This window comes from Dreissena polymorpha, chromosome 14, assembly GCF_020536995.1.
Source record: "Dreissena polymorpha isolate Duluth1 chromosome 14, UMN_Dpol_1.0, whole genome shotgun sequence".
Taxonomy (NCBI): Eukaryota; Metazoa; Mollusca; class Bivalvia; order Myida; family Dreissenidae; genus Dreissena; species Dreissena polymorpha.
This window is the reverse complement of record NC_068368.1, coordinates 32,806,683-32,824,970: the sequence shown is the minus strand read 5'-3', so window position 1 is coordinate 32,824,970 and position 18,288 is coordinate 32,806,683. Positions and strand designations below refer to the sequence as shown.

Genomic DNA, 18,288 nt, shown 5'->3' with positions numbered 1-18,288 from the left:
CTCACGTCCAGTACTTTTTATTTTACATTTCCGTTATTTAAACAGTACACAATGTCATATTTAGTTTATTGTATATCAAGTGATATTATTTGATTCTCTTAATAATGTTATGCATTTATTGGCCGTTGTATAAGTGTTGTTATTTTTTTATGTCTAAAATTAACCTAATTCAGTGGCGTAGCTGCTATAAGGCACGGCCGGCCCGGGTCTACAATTTTGTTTGAAACATGAAAAAAAAAATGCTTCAACTTCGAAACAAGCGGGTGATGTGTTAGGAATCTACATTTCATATTGACATAATCCTCAGACAATGGATTCTGGTCGTGTTCAAAGAACATATCTTCCAATTATTAAATCTACTTCTTTTAATGTGCATAGGTTCTAGCTCGCTTCTTTTCACGTGACTTGCTGATTCAAGTTTACATAGATCTACATGTAGATCTACTTGTCTCCCTTTGAACACTACAGTAAGTTGTAATCGATTATCGTTGGATTTTTATCCATTGACTGAATCCGGCTCGGTTAGGTCGCTTGATGCCTTACAATAACGTGCCGTTATAGACATGTAGACAGACATGCAGACAGTATTATTGGAAATAATATCCATGGTTTGACTTGTGAATAAGTGGAGCGTTACACTTTTAAATGTTTTTTTGTTCCATATTGTTTTAAAAGTTAGTTCTCTGGAATAGAGATAATACAGTAAAATTAAATTCTCTGACATTGAGATAAAACAGTAAAATATCAAAGAAAACAAGCCAAAGTCTTATATTTTCTTATCTTATTATTTGTCTAGATATGCTTTAAGTCTCACCACAGACGTAATAGGATTTTAAAAATGTTAGGGGGAAGACCCCCGGATCCCCCGTTTTTTGTGTGTATCTTATCCGTGCCTACAGCTCAAAAATTCTAGCTACGCCCCCGTAATTGGAAGTGAGCAGCTGTCTCCACGTGTTTTGAAAACTGTAGATGCCGTGAAGATATCATGTCATAAAGCACTTTATGGCTAATTGGTCATTGACTATGATGTGATATTCACCGATATAATAATTATTGACCTTTCCTTAAGCATCGGTCAATAAAACATGTTAGAGATGGATATTACCTCATCATCGATAGCCTTTATTCAATACCTACATGTTATTTTCATTATAAGTGTACCAACTGCGGAATAGTCATTTACAATAAAATACATTTTACGCTAAAGCATTAGCAGACGAATGGACAAATATATGATATCATCCGTAAACTACTTGTTTTAAAGGCAATCGCTTTTAATTGTTTCTAACAATTTAAATCTAGACAAACATCTTCAGCTTTGTAACAAATGTTGCGGAAAGTGTTTTAAAAACGATTTCGTGCAATCAATCCAATCTTAGTCAAACAAATTCCATTTAATTGAACACACTTTAACATATTATTTGTTTTACATAATAGTTACTCGCTATTATATGTCTGAAGCCCACTCCTTTTACGAAATACATTTTACAATATAATGCGCATCCATGTTGCAAGACTACAGGAGTCATCATCGTTATCACAAACGATACTGAACACTTAACATGTGTGGTTTGTCAATGCGCACGAATAATGTGTATCGGTAGTTCAATGTCAATAGATAAAACATGATTCATGCTTGTGTTATCCGCTCAGTTAAGACACAAGATTAATGACCATACGCATCTCCACAATAATGGTTGGGCTAAGTATAATGGTGCGGTAAATGGAAAAATAATACATGTTAATTGATTGTACACATATGGAAATAAACTAAAACAACAATTAACATCCAAGCTGTGTGCGATGTCTGTAATCGGCCCGCTTTCAATAAAACGGTCAAAGGGCTTTCGATGGAGTTTAAACGACGTGCTGGTCAATACGGACTTCAAACGTGTTGCATTCTTCAGTTACAATTATAAAATACAGATATTCACGTTTATTCTATAGCTTAATTTTGCCCAACAATTTAACTTACCCCCTTCAAGTATTTTTTAATCATCATTTGAAAATATAAACTCAGTATGAAATAAATAGTAGATGAGGTGATTATTCTGCGTAGGCATAAGTATTCTGGTAAAACCAAATGTCATGGAAACTGAAAAAAGCAAGTTGGTAATTTGTGTGTGTGTATGTTTTGGTTTGAAAACAATTTTATACCAATCTTACCCCCACCCCCCATCAGTCAAATCAAACTTCTTGAAAACGGTAGGTTAATCATAACATTCATGTTATGTGTATCATTGTATAGAATGTTTGTGTTACTCTGTAAAGGTTGGCTTATAATTAGTTGAGATAATTTGATTTAGTCTATATATAACATTAAGACGCCATTTTGTTATTTTGTCGCACCCAATCAAATTAATTATGTGTTTTACACAATATTTTAGCCTATGGTTAATACTAAAAGTAACTTGCAAATAAGTTCCTGCTTCTAAAATAAGCAATGGCACACATTGCAAAAATAAAGGCACATTTTAACAAAAATCAATACACGAAAACGTGTATAATGTTTTTATTATTTTAAAGTTTATACTTCACAATGTTAAAAGAAGTCTTCGTAACACGTGGCCTGTATCAACAGTTTAAACGTGGGATTTTGAAAAGGTATTTCAACATAACGTTTCAGATATCTTAATAGCATAGTGATACGATCTCTGGTTGAAATAATTGTATGCGAAAAAACACGAGATAAATAAACGGCTTTAGTCATTAAACAAATAACATTATATTAATATTTTATTGTATGTTTATTTTATTTATATTATATTTGATTGATTGTATATTTTATTTATAGTGTATTTTGTAATTTATAATAGTTTGCATTATTTTACTTTATGATATTATATTCTCTATATATTATTATTTTTATTTTTTTATTTTTTAAATGTTTAACTCGAGTTGTGTTTCAGAAAAATAGACACAAATATAAAAATTAATAAAACTGTACACAAACATATAATTCTTCGCCGCACGGTACATAATACTTTGTTTTTCAAAATGTATTTCATAAAATAAAATGTATATCAATGTTTGAAAGAAGAGAATAATAAATGATAATACCTTGTATTAAGTCCTTCCTTGATGTACAAATAACAAATAACATAGCCATTGAAACCAGACCAAATACGAAAGTTTTAAAACGTGAAAAGTTCATTTCGAATGCAAGTATTAGGTCAAATATACATCAAAACTATGTGTGTGTCTCCTACTGAGAAACGCGTCTCGCTTAGTTATAAAGAACGAAATAACCAATAGAGCGTTATACGGCTGCCACGTTTGTTAAACTGCTTTCTATGATGTATTATTTATGGCATAAGCTTACTTGGTAGACGAACTTAGTGTCTGCAAACCAGTATATTAACAGTACAAATAATTTCTTATAACGACGATTAGACCAATTAATCAGCGTGTTCTGCTGCTACTACGATTCCACTGCAGTGTACCTGGTTCGATCCTTAACCAGACAGCATTGTCACAAACGTTAGGGTTCGAATAACTTCCACCTCCCTAGAAAATTGTGTAAACATGGAAGCAAGTTAGCATGCAAATATTGTATCAAAGGGGTTTGGTGTTATTAATTTCATAAACAAAACTGGTCATGTTGATTTCATAAATTTTGCATCACTTAAAAAACCTGACATTTATATAACTTCGTTGTGTTGCGTTCATATGCTGCGCATAAACACTCGGCAACGCAGGGGTTAAAGAAAAAAAACGCATGGGGGTAGGCAAAACGGTTAAAACATTTGCCCCAACATATTTTAACGCAGATATTTTATTTATCCGTATATGTATTCTGCAAATGCGTTTGCATTGTCACACATCCAAAATTCTCAGTACCGGCTAGATATCTGTTTCATATCTAGTCAATGTAGGGTTTTAACTTGGGGTCCTTACTCCCTATTTATTGCATTGCAAGTGACGTGTCTGATAACAGCTAACTGTTTATAACAAAAGCGTTTTTTTACTTTAACTACATTGTCACATTTAAGGACAATGAGGACATTATTAACCTCTGATAGTTTACGAATACTGTTCATCAGTTAAACAAACAAAGGTCTTGGTTGCCTTATCAACATAATATATGTGATTGCCCCACGCATTTGTGTGATGAGTTAATACTTAAAGAACACTTTCAGAATAATTCTTACTTAAAGTGTCCTTTTATGATTGCATGGCTCGATGAAGTATGTCAGTTATGATATGATATACCTTAAAAGACTGTGTACTATATTACACTGACCTCCATGCGATTATCCATGACATAATAAGACGAACGTCATCATATTTACATTAATTTACATAAAATGTGTTTGATAATAATACAACTTGATGAAGTTTCGAAAGGCAACATGCACTAAGTAATACTGGTTTCAAAATAATGTTAATGCGAAATCAAGGAAGACTATACTTGATGTATACCATATATGCAGCTACTTTTAAAAAGAAATTAATTCATCGTGTCTATTGTGTGGAAACAGTAATGATCAAAATACTGAAAAAAAGCGAGATATTTGTGAATGGTGTTTACATACGATACCTAAATGCTGCTGCTTTGCATATTTGTTTTGATGTAAACGATTGCAACAAGTTTAATTTGAGAAGAAAGTTGTTGAAGTACTGGTAATGAGTGGAATACATGTTATAGTAATATTGATAATTTTCATGATTGTGTTGTTCATGATTATAACCATTCGAGGGTATGACGATTGTGCTGTTAAATATAAAATAAAATAAAAAGCATGAATGTTGTAGATTATGTTTATTAAAAAGCACCATTTCATTGAACCAGCTAATGTTTTTCTGTCTTGTATGTTGGTTGCTAGTCTATTGTTCATTAGGTTCATTTTGATTTTTTACTCGTGTGCATGGGAATAATCTATCTTGATCCGTGGTTCGTGCGCTTCCCACCAGATGAGCGCCTTCTGGAACCGTTGTAAAGCATCACGACTCTCCTGAAGTGCGCAGCATCCTCTAGACCATGCCTCAAAAGCAGGAGTAAGTCTTTCGCTTTGTCCAATACACATCCATCTTGATTTGCTGATTTGTATGATGTTCAACTTTCTCATCTATGCGGTCATTCGCGTGTTTCCGGTCGCGTTGATGGTTCGGAAATCTATGAGCCGATAGTGGTGGTGGTACGGGTGAAGAAGATGGTCGCCGGTCTGACGGCTTCCTGTAGACACTGGCTTTAACCGCTTGGCGTTATTCGAAATCCAGCTGACGAACCGTCATCTTTCATGTCTGTTTTTATTGTTATGGCGATTCTGCGGCTTGCGGGATTTTCAAAGGGTAAGGTAGAAAGCCCTACTTGTAATCCTCCATTTTAAATTTGGCTTTAGTCCTTAAACATAGGCCGATTACTCTAGAAAAAGCGCGATGAATCAATCATATTTGATGAGAAATAACTATCTTTTAAACGATAAATGACAAGTGCACGCGAGGGGTTGCGTACAGAAGCTTACATGTACATGTATTCTTTCAAACAAATAGCAATAGTTCTTCAAGCAATTGCATTCAAAGTTTGAAAAACATGCTTGAGCTCTTGAATATATGATTATTGTGTAACTTTTTTATAAAATTATAACGCAACATGTAGAAGGAGTGAGGCATGAGAGTTTGTATGTATTATAAACATGGAGGGGAACTCCTTTAAATCAAGCAATTGCCATACCTTGACTTTCTTTTGCTGCCACACTTTAAGATCACTATTATGTAAACATTTTGAATATAAACTGTAATATGAAATCATAAGTTATCCACACATCATTATTACACCATTATGTCCAAAAACAATATCGTCACTACAGGCGGGGTGAACACTTTCAAACAATTGTTCGATATTAATGCAACAAACGGCAAAGAATATACTGATACTAAAGATAAAATATAACATTCTCGGTATGATGTGCCACAACTACTTTCATAAATTATGTCATGTTTAATAGCCATCTTAGGTGCGTTTATTGTCTTTCCTGATGAATAAGCCCTCAGTACTAAGGAGGTTTATACAGTGCCAGGTATTGATTTCAATTCATGTACGTATACAATTATATGTATCGTTATACGCATGATAAATGTCTTTTGTATAATTGTTTAAAAAAACGATTTTATAAATGAGTATCCACCGAAGTTTTCTATATTCGCATGTTTGAGCCAACATATTTCACGAATCAGATACGTGTAACTTGTTCACAGCTGTTATTTAAGGTTTATAATCGATAAAAAAGACATAATGGCCACACATCAAAGTGATGATTGTATATGTTTTCTAAATAACTGTATATTTTTCAAATAAAATTACTTACGGTTACTCTGTTGGAGACCATCTCTATTTGTGCAGTATTTACATTTGAAAAATGTTATACTTTGAACAAAGATTCTATTATGATAGCTCAAAATTGATCCACGTCTCTGAGCATGATCTGCATTCGAAAAATAAAAGACGAAACGTAGCTGAAAACGACGTTTATTTATTGAATAACTGATTATCAGACGTTAACGATTATAAATGTTTCTTTTCAAATTGTAATAACATGTTACTGAATGGAAAGTGTTACTATCGTTTCAGGGGTAGGTATAACAATAGATGCCAGAAGTAGTCTGCGTCTCTCCTTAATAAATGTCGTGAATTATTGAGATTGTTCGGTCTTAAATATAATTTGGACAATAATTTTAGACACTCACCTACAGTTGAATGAATAACAGAGAGGAAAAATTTGGTTATTAAAAACTAAACATATCTAGCAATCAAGCGTTAAGTGGTTAATACAAATGTTTAAAAGACAACGAATAAGAAGAACAATCGTCAATTTAACCTGCATTGTGGTTAGCCATCCAAGCAGAGCGTCTTGCCTTTATGTGGCATGGTCCAAAACAACATAAACTCTTCTGGAGAAAAGCTGTGATTGTTAAAATGTTTCAGGAAACTTACCGTTATCCGTTATACTGTACTGTAAGTAAATAAATACAATGTTTAGCACTCATAAATATCGAACACAACTTGTTGATTCGTTTGACGGATCGTCTGAAATCGTTTATGAACTGAAGAACAGCAATTGGTGCACAACAGATTGAGCCCAAACCTAAGGACACGTAAACTAATAGTTGTAAAAGATAGGTGTGAATGTAACGTTGCTAATTATCAAGGTATCAAGAAGTAATGTGTGTGGTGTCGCTGTGTTATGTATATATCATTCAAGATGAACGATATCAACGAAGTGGACACGATGTATTCATATAAAGTATTGAAATTCATTTCAGCACAAATGTTAATATTTATTTGCTGCAATGTGATGTGTTGCAAACAGTGTCGTTTTTTAAGTCTTGAAAATAAATCGAAATAGATGTTGTAAAAAGTGTAGAAAGTAGATAATAGAGGATATAAACAATTATATTTATGGATAATATATGTATTCATATCTAGCATTTTACGTGGCCTAACGATCAATTGACTATTACTTTGTTTTACAAGTTTGGAATGATACATATAGAGTATAAGAAAGTACCATCAAATTGTAACGTGGATAAAAATACATTACACGCTTGTATAAAATTCCAATCAAATGTTCTCTAGACACCAGCATAGGCACATACGTATTTAAAATGTAAATGTAAGAAACAAAAACATGAAGACAAGTATGAACCAATTGTTTTGAATAAGTAAAGGACTAATAGGTACAAAAGCATAAAAATGTGTTTATATATCCTTTAAAAGAGGCACTACATAACTATTACAATGTGTTATGCAAAAAAAACCTTCACATTGATGACAAGAACATGGCCAACAGCCTAAGTGTTGATCCGGCTCGTCAAGGCCTGCTCTCTGTCCATCGGGCCAAGGTTACAAGCATGTTTCCGGAGAAGGAGAATGATGAAATAGTTAAGTTGTTTACTATTTATAGCATATCTTTCACTAGGCATGTTCAATGATAAGGCGTTCAATTAGACAGTTCAGATGTATAATTATCTTCCATAAGCTGACAATTAAACAAACTTTATTTTTATTGTCAATAGCATATCTTCCATTAAGCATGTTCTAATATCAAGCTTACACTCATCTATGTCTATTGTATGTATATCTGTACAAAACCTTCTACTGGATTCGGTCAGTTTTTCACGATATATATTTTAATTATTCAGTAAAATAAGTCAATAATATAGGACATATGTTGAAAATCAAAGTCCGATAAATTGAGTCTATTAGAATATACGACACCATAAAAAACTTTGTCGTATTTATAACAAAACCATTCATTGGTGTATTTATTCTAGATCACATGTTTTTTCAGTGAAGCGGAGCATATCTCAGCGAGCATAAACTGTTTTATTAAGATTTACGAATGAGATCTGACCGCTTTATATCATTAAATTACAAAGTTCTATGGCATATGAGTGATTATTTTTGCAAGTTAATACAAACGGTTACCACTGTTGTAGTATTTAATGGTTTCTATCTTAGATACCGTACGCGTTATGTGCCTTACTTACAAAATGTATATCCTCCCAAGCATTTGCACAAGACGACCCGTAAGGGAAACTGGGTATATCCACTCGAGTTAGAGGACAATTATATTAAATGGTTTTCTGGTACGCAGCTTAGTGTATAACTGAATAAGTAAAACGTAAATTCAAGACGAACTTAAGGAGCGATTTTTAAATTAACATTGGTATGTTTTGAAATAAGTTTAAAATTTGAGTGATATTTTGCGTTGTTCAGTTCATTCCAATAGCGCGTTTGTATCGCTTGAATTTTAGCAAATACTGAGCGTAACATGTGTACAATGAATTGTAACATGGTTAACATTGATAACACTCTGTATATTGGTCATAATTGCACATTTTAAGAGAGATATAAGATAATTTTGTTAATGAACTTAGTTAGGAGGTTATTTATACTTTGGTACGTTTAGTAAGATAAACGTTTTAGTTATTTGCTATACCTGTCCCCAATAGATAACATCTATCTCACGGGTTACATCCGGTAAGATAAGTAAAACACCGTCAGCCATACATAACATTTATTTCTTTATATAAACTACGCTGCATGCGTTTTTTTCATTTAAATATATTTAGTTGAAGTTGTATGTGCATTCCCTAAATCTCTATATTATTGATAGGTTTAGTATTGAACACTCGTATTTCAGTAAGTTGTGTGTTACTGTGTGTGATTAGACCGGAAGTATAACTTCAATGCAGTTGTAAAATTAGACAGTTTTTTTACGTCATCGTAATTATGGATACTAATTCTGATTTGGACATTACTATGAGAAGAGTTATGATGTCACACCAAGGCATTGTTAACGTCATGTTTCCTAAACCAGAATCTAAACCAGGTGACCATTCCTATGTTATATTGTATAACGTTTCATTATATTTGAGTATACTTTTTTCTGTTGAACAAAACAATTGGACTAAAAAATCATATTATTTAAATACTCTTTAAAAAAGAAACTTCTAGCCAAACCCACCCATTCACTAAGTATTTACCAAAGAAAATATCGTATTAATATTTTAACAGCTATAAGCTGTTTTATGAAAGGTTTACTGCAACGTTTGCTCTCTGCATATGCATTTTGATTATTATGTATAACGGTTGCTAAATTGTGACAACAGCAGGATGGCAATACATAACAATTTATTTATTTATAGGAATTGTCCTGGGAGGATCAAAGAAGGCATTGTAGTTGTTATACCTTTAAAATATGTCGAACGGGCGACATATGTTCATGCATTTAGATTGTAGGATAAATCAGCACAATATAAAATAATACAATATGACATGCCGTTAGCATTGCATTTGACAAATGGGTTGTCAGTAAGTCTCGTCTCATTAAAACGCCTGATTATAAGCTGGAATCAAGAGCTATATAGTCCATACCAAAGTAAAGTCGCAATTCCATTAGAATCATAAGTTCAAAATTTAAATCGAAAATGAGCAGTGCATGGATCGATAAGTAATCTATAGGTCATTAGACTTTATAAAACTTTTAAAGAGTTTGCATAGAAACCATTGGTGTTGATACAGTGGCGGTATAAACGTAAAAAGTATTCCATGCCGGTGTGTGATTCATGTGGTCGAGGAACAATGCAACTCTTCAGACATAATAAAGAGAGAAAGTGCGTTCCTCTCCAGCAGCCTTTAATTGAATGCAAAAGATAAATTGCTTATGTGATACAGGAAAATATAAACAACATAGTAAAAACAATCAATGATTATAAGTGAGGTCATCGACGATAAATCCAAAGTATTGGTATTTTTAAACCAGATAAGTGTTGGCTTGATCAAATACTATACTAAGAATACATCATAAAAGACAAGTGTAGATAAATAGAAATCTCTATCAGCAACGTAATTCAAATTTAAAAAGCAAAGCATATTAATAATTAGTCCATAAAGTTACTTCTTAATTTCTCAAGGCTAAAATACACCACAAAAAAGTTTTTGAAAAACACATTACTAACATTTAAGCACAAATAAATGAAATTAGTGCAAGTTACAGCTGATTCTCTTTTTGTTAACAATATTTAAGAACCTTGCATAAGCTATTATAATTGTCAGATCTTAGGGAGCAATAGTAAAACATCGTTAAAAACAGTCATGCATCAAAGTATTGACACATTACCAATGTACGATGAAATGTCTTACTAAAATAAATGCAAATTAATTTAAACATTTTTAATAAAACTTCTACAATATCTCAAATTATAAATCAAAATCGAGTTAAGCTAAAAACTTACCCTGTACTCAACGCACCGCATTTACATAATAAAAGACGGAACAAGGAAGTGATTAAAGACGAAATGTTATCTTGAATATCAGTGTCATTTAATACTGCGTGTTCAAGCTTATGTCAACAATGGATTTATACACATTATGATAACATTCCAATACACTGAAAACTCTCTTTACGACCACCTCGGTATTCCGACCAACTCGCTAAGTCGACCGCCATTTTTCAGTCCCGATTTTTTCCTTCTATTTTTCAATGGTCGTTGCACTCACTAATCCGACCAACCCGCTAATCCGCTATTACGACCACTTTAATCAGTACCAATGATCGATATTGTTCTTAATTGACAACCGCCAATCGTCAAGTAATTTTCACACCTTACTTAATCTGGTTTTGTGGTACTATCGGGCTTGTGTACGAAGCAATTCTGACCCAATTAGCCACAATTAACGACAACGGTTTTTGGCATCGATTTGCGACACAGGTGTTAGATTTTTCGGCACTTATAATTTTTAACCCTTGATTGACAATTAGCTATTATTATTATTGAGTCTTTGATGGGTAAATTGGTAGTTGTTTGGTACACACTTTAAAGATTAAATACGGCGAATAATTTAACAGTTAGGATATTTGAGTAACACGGTTTTGTTCGTGATGGATAAAAAAATACCTTTATACCATATCGTTATTCAAAATGGAGAAGCGAAAACGGAAAGAGTTGTGTTTAAAGAAAATATTGATTTGATCGACGCGAGTGATGGGAAATCTCAACGACAGTTGGCCGATTTATTCGGCATTGGAAAGACTCGGGTTCAAGCTATTATAAAAAGAAAAGCTCAATTTGTATTCGACGAAATGCTAAGCAGACGACAATTGACTCATTCGTCAAGTAAACATCAAGGATCTTGATGAAAAGTACATGTACATGTATTTACACTTCTTTAATGAACAACTTGAAATACTGTCTTTGTACAATGTATAAATGTATAAATACAATGTATAAACGGATGACTGTTATATTGTATGCAAACAGATTAAAGTTCAGTGAATATTTACGTTGTTGTAATTATATGTCCATCAAATTCATGAAAACTCAGAATTAAGACCACCTCGCTATTATGACCACTTTTGAAAAGTCCCACAAGTGGTCTTAATAGCGAGTTTTCACTGTATTAACGACCAAGTGAATAAATCGTGAAAATGAAATTGCCAAATTCTTATTGTTTTTTCAGCTTTGTGAAGTGTGAGATTGTTTCGCCCTTAAACCGGCTTTGAACCACAAATAATCAAAAGGAATAACCGTTTTTATCATAAAAGAGCATAACAACAATCGTTCGTCTGAACTTTTATACGTTCATGGAAAACACTTTCCTTCCAGTTACAGTGAATGAATGGTATGTAGCAGTTGTGAAAGTGATACGAATAACACGATTATTTATAACAAAACCCGTTTTAACTGTTATTTGTTTAAATTTTATGTCGCTGTAGGTCCAAGTGGTGTTCAGGAGCCCAAACGTTTCGTTAAAACAATGGATTTCGATGTGGAGAATACCGATTACACCGTGGCCGAGTTCTACGAGCGCTTCGTAAATGAGTTGCCACAGGTTGTCATGATCAGTCAGGGATTCCTCGGAGACATCGTGGCGGACACATTCGATAGAGAGATGGTGAGTTATAATAACAGTTGTAAAACTTAGAAGCTGGTGGAAATAGCAGATGTCCTTTACTGCAGTTTTTGTATTGCATCATTATTGCATAAACTGTAGTAATATTTGCTAATTTTTGCGATTAAGTAGTTCAGAATATCCCTTGCAAAACAGCTGATTATGTGTCGTTGTTGAGCTTACATGTACATTATCTCTCAAAATAGATATATTTTACGTGATTATATAATTACATTGCATGTGCGAGGGATAATGACAATTTAATGTTATGCCGTGCGTAGGAACTGTTACCGCCCCATAAGATAAAAATACCCACGTTATTAATCAAGGCCAATGCATGTCATTTAATCAAATGTTTTCACATGAGAAGCATCGATTCGATATATATACCTTTTCTTACTCATATAGTCAATGCAACTGATCATGTTTAGAATCATTTTTCATTATATGGCACGTATTGTAGTGATTTTAAAATGAACTTTTGTAGATAAATAGTATAAGAATATCTGAATTGAGTGAATTGAGTGAAATTTCACTATAACAAGAAATGTGTAATATGGAAAACGTTTAACAAATCCTAGTTTTATGGTCTTCATAACAAAACAGGATTAACATATTATTGCGCTTTGTTTCGCAGATAATCCGTATCCAAACGGTATCCAGGCAACGGCGCGTGGTCGCCAGGGCCGATATGGGAGATCATTCTAAACTTATTAGCATCCCGCTGACCTACCCTGAGAAAGTCTGCGTCGTCAAGAAAAACAAATGTATTTTGGTTTATTGTAACTTCGTACAACCGTTTTCTTTCAATTATTTTTTTTTTAATTTATTCTTATATATAAAAAACAATGAAACTCTAAAAATCTATACGGAGAGAAATGTTAGTTAATATCCACTACTTTAAGAACGCCTACTTAAAACATTAAATAATGAAAACTTGTATCAGCGAGAGGGACACTTTCATTTAAAAAATTGGTGTTTTCAGCCCTTAACAAAACCTACCCTAATTATATCATATAATCTATATAACAATACTGTAAGTTTAAGATTCTATTTGTAAATTATGTATGTTTTATGCGTAACCGCAACTTGCAAACACAGTGTTATAGTATATTCAACTTAATCTTCATGAACAGAAAAGTTTAGGGCAAATTGCAGGATGCTGGACTGTGCTCCTTTTTTGTTCTCGTCTTTTCCCCGTACCACAAACGAAATGTTGAATATCTTAAGACATTCAATAATTAAGTGCACATTTTAAAACCTTCTTTGTAACCATATTACTCAATACCATGTTCGATTAAGTAAACTCAGAACTGGTCGTGCAACAATTTAAAACCTATTACCCTATCCTATATTTTGTCCTATCTGACACGTCAACGTCTCTATAATTTCAACATTAAATTGCATGTGACTGATAGCTTAATTTCATTTATCAAGATAAAATTATCTCACAGTGAGCAAGGTCCAGACGATAAAAGGGGTCCTAGACGGATATAGCCTACCGTGTCACGTGCAGTTCCCCAAGGACATAACCATTAGCGTGGGAGGTCAGACCATCAGCACGAATCACATCCCAAAACTTCAGCTTCAGAAAGCTTTCGATGAGATGTACCTGCTGGGAAACTTCATTGTTGATGGTAGGTTATTTTCACGAAAAATATCGTTATTTGGAACAGGGGTTTAAAGTGAAACTGCACGATTTTTTTTTCCAAATATTTATGAATTTATAAATTTTATAAAATGTGTAAACAACTTATTATACATAGAGCGGGGTTGGGTATTTCCGACTACCTAAGACAGATTTTGTTGTGTTCGGTAATACACTCTCTTTTTAAAGATAGCATCATTCCATATATTTCTACAACTTTCTAGATTAAATTTGCGGCTATTTACGACTGCGCTGTACTCTTCCAATAGAAAATATATTCATGTTAAAACTTAACAATCGTGCGGCCATTTCCGAACATATCGGCTCTACCGTACACGATTGTCGGGTATTTCCGAACATAAGGTGTCTTTTTTAATAAGTCAGTATTTTTCTACTGAAATATTAAACAGTTTATTGCATTTCATTTAAATGTCATTAAATCAACAATCATAGAGAATTAAACGCGTATAATGTATAAATAACACGCTTGTAATAAAGAACAACTTGTATGCAATGTTCCTAATTAACGTATCACGAGCTTCGCGCATTGCATTAAACGGCGACTACTCGTTACTTAATGTTACAGCGATGGTCAACAATAATTACATTAAAAGGGCACATCTCGGACTGTACACAGGTTATATGAAATCTGCGAAAACAGTGGTCACCTTCGATGAAATCCTTTTCATATGGCTCTTCGGCGATTTTCCCCACTACTTTGGGAATGATGCCGGTACCGGGCTAATTGCGAAAATTAGCGGCGGTTTCGTCCGAAATTTATTGATTATGCTGAAATCTCTAGAAAACATTACACTTTATAAGCTGCATGTTAATATCGAAGTGGTTATTGATTTCCTGCAAAGTTGTGCTTGAAACTACCAACCGCGTCTAAATCGGGGCTCTTGAGCCTCATGTTCCGTAGGTTAACCTGATTGCATCAGTAGACTCGAAGGTCGATGAAACTTTGATATGAACAACATCTGCCAACTTTGCACATGACTCCATAAATGATACATAATCCCCAGTTGTAAGTCAAATTTCTATAAATGCGCGATCGATTGATAATCAGTACCGGTTATTTGATTGGCTATGTTCATTTTAAACCGAAACTGCTTATTTACTACTAAACGAGTAGTATAAGAGTATGGCTCCATAGCACTGAAGAAACAAACGATTGTGAATCAGTTATGTGTGAATAAACCAGTGTAACTTTCATTGGATAGTTTCAGTGGTTCTGTGGCCTTGCTGTACCTACCACACTAATCAGACCTTACGGTGTACTCCTCCGCGAAACAGAAACAATCGTGGCCAGTTACTCAAAAGACTGATATGGCAACCCAATGTAATCCTCGTGGAAATTGTGCACTTCGTGCTTAATATTGGCAAAACTTTATTTCGACAAGTAAACACCTTTAGATAATATTATGTTAAAATCTCAAATTATGCGTACTGATGAAATATGCTAACAAAAACATAAGAACAGAGCATCTATACGATCAATGAAGACGTTCGGTTATAGACTCACATTAGAAATAATGTGAGGCTATTTCCGACTACCCTGTTAAAATCTTTAGAGTCATGACAAGGAGACATAAGCGCAGTTGAACCTGAAGTCGTACATGTTTATTATCGAATAAATACAAGTTACGAAGAGAGCCATTATTTTATAAGACTATGGAATCTTAGGCATAAACATAAAAAAATAGTAAATAACGTAATTTTCTCTAGAAATCGGTGCTGTTGCAAAAAAGTCGTTTTTTAAACTACATATATATCGATATCTGATTGCGCTGGCTATGAAAGCGAAGGGAAAATGATAGTGACGATAACTGATGACGTCATATAAAATTCATTGTTAACGTCATGTGTTAAGTTTTAGGTTTAAATTAATGTTCGCTAATACCCGCATGTTCGGAAATACCCGACCCCGCTCTATATTGCAATATAAATTAAAATAAAAGTTAAGAAGAACATGTGTCGAAAAATGCAAAATAAGCCAGATATTTAATTCTGAAATCGAAAATGTCTGTACTGTCAGTCGAATTCGCCAGCATGTATAGCATGCATGTACGATGTGAATCTAAATTTAGTTTTACGGATCATTTTAATTTCCTGCAACGATATCTATTCATAAGACACACGAACACTAACTCCGATCCTAATAACAAGACGAAGGCTTCGGTTATTGAAGGTAAATATGTACGAAATATCTTCAGCACTATCGGTTCGGAGAGCTAATTTGTCTTTGTTGCATATTATGAACTTGGTCTTCAATAAAGAATTGAATAGCATTTGCCTGCATTTCATCGGTGTATAAACTGTCAGGAAAATTACGCCGTCGGCGTTTATGCATAAATTAGGTGTATTTTCCCGACAGTTCATACACCGATGAAATGCATGAAAATGCTATTCAATGCTTATAATTACAATACAAAATGATCTTAAAGCTGAAATTCTATCGTGGTAAGGTCCATTAAAGTCCTTTTTAATCAAGCGTATGAATCTTTTTTCAGTTTCGGTTTCATCTCTGTCAAACGGGTATATCGTTGAAGTTCGCGCAAAAAAATAACGCCATTGCGCTAAATTGACCAATAATAAGCAACGCCATTACGTTTTGCGAAAAACATAACGTCATTTTGGCAACTTGTTTATGACCAGTACGTATTAATGCTTAAATTTGCATACGAAGTGGGTTCATGAAAATGAACCAATGAAAAACCGGACACGTGAACAAATTATCCAATCAGAATGCAGCATTCATATGAATGTTATCGAAGTTGTAATTATTGTATAATTTTCTTGCCTATGTTGTGTTATTGTAACATATTTGTATCAATATATTACAATTTAACACATATAAAAATCTTGAAGTCTCACTTTAACGGCAATCAACATATTGAGACCTGTTTCACATACGAAAAGCAAGCAATGGCCTTGTGTTTATTAAGATGTGCAGTAAATGAAAGATTGCAAATAACTGAATGTCCCTGACGGTCCCAGTATTCCTGACGGTGTGCTGACTCAAATCTTAACATATCTGCATGACTTAAACGTACTAATAATTTGATAATCAAGTGGTTTCTATAACATTATAGTAGGCTATTCAATACTCAGCAAAACTTGTGAAATGAGACAAAAACCTTAGACAATCATAGCTTAATATAGCTCGCTCCTATTTCTGTCGCATATCAATTTTTGAAATTCGTCTTGAATATTTTCATAGGCATCCCAATTCTTCATCATTTTTTATTGGCAGAAACTCAACGACAAATCGAGACGGTTTCTTTTTATATATTGTATTTGCTTTTTTACTCGTATGAGTCTTAACACTATATATTTAATACCGCAGGTGTAATGGGACCGGAAGTTGTGCACGTACCATTGTACCTGTCTCAATTGCGTATGACCCGCGTAACGTGCCTCAAGAACACATCCCAACAGAAATGGCGGGGTTACCTGGAGGAGTTGGCGCGTTTTAGTTCCTACTTGAATTATGACAAAGAGTACGGGAATGAAGGTTTGTGAAATCAAAGCCTTTTGACACTTGAAAAATATGATATATAAGACATACACAGCAGTTTGGTGAAGTATTAAGTATATTAAGGTGTACTAGGTTTAAATACAATCAGAGAAAGTGACGAATTGGTCAAAAAAGTAAACCAAAACACTACGTCGCAACACATTATCGCATCATATACAATTAATGAAAATGGCTGCACTTCATTGAAAGATTACACAAACATTATCATGGTATCTAGAGAATGCCCTTGTAACAAGGGGCTAAACAAGGGACTTGCAGAATATAGATACCTATTGTTACTTACATTAACAATGTTTTCATGCACGTTTATCATACACAATTAATGAAAATGGCTGCACTTCATTGAAAGATTAAACAAACATTATCATTTGAAATATATCGATATATATATATATATATATATATATATATATATATATATATATATATATATATATATATATATATATATATATATATATATATATATATATATATATATATATATATATATATATATATATTATCACAATTATTACATGCTATACCCTGTTTCCAATGTAATACAACAATTACATATTTGTTTTTATTACACATGTGTAACACAACATTTTTAAGCGTTTTCATTGGCTTAGTTTTCGTTTATTGACCAATCGCATAATCGCATTTTGTTTTTGTGCTGAAATGACGTTGCAACGTCGAATGACGTCACGAAATGTAAAC

At 33.3% G+C, this 18,288-nt stretch overlaps 1 protein-coding gene across 3 annotated transcripts in view; it reads left to right on the top strand.

Moving 5' to 3' along the window:
* The window catches only part of LOC127858785 (uncharacterized), a 31,771-nt gene that overhangs the window by 11,677 nt on the left and 1,806 nt on the right, over positions 1-18,288 (top strand). The window contains exons 1-5 of one of the 3 annotated variants that reach the window (XM_052396065.1): positions 9,025-9,335; positions 12,222-12,400; positions 13,035-13,164; positions 13,852-14,034; positions 17,395-17,562. In XM_052396065.1, the coding sequence (XP_052252025.1) occupies positions 9,236-9,335; positions 12,222-12,400; positions 13,035-13,164; positions 13,852-14,034; positions 17,395-17,562 (760 nt within the window). In that variant the 5' untranslated portion in view covers positions 9,025-9,235. Of the gene's footprint in view, positions 1-9,024; positions 9,336-11,909; positions 12,128-12,221; positions 12,401-13,034; positions 13,165-13,851; positions 14,035-17,394; positions 17,563-18,288 lie in introns of those variants that run through there. The other 2 variants (XM_052396066.1, XM_052396067.1) reach the window with 2 other exon arrangements.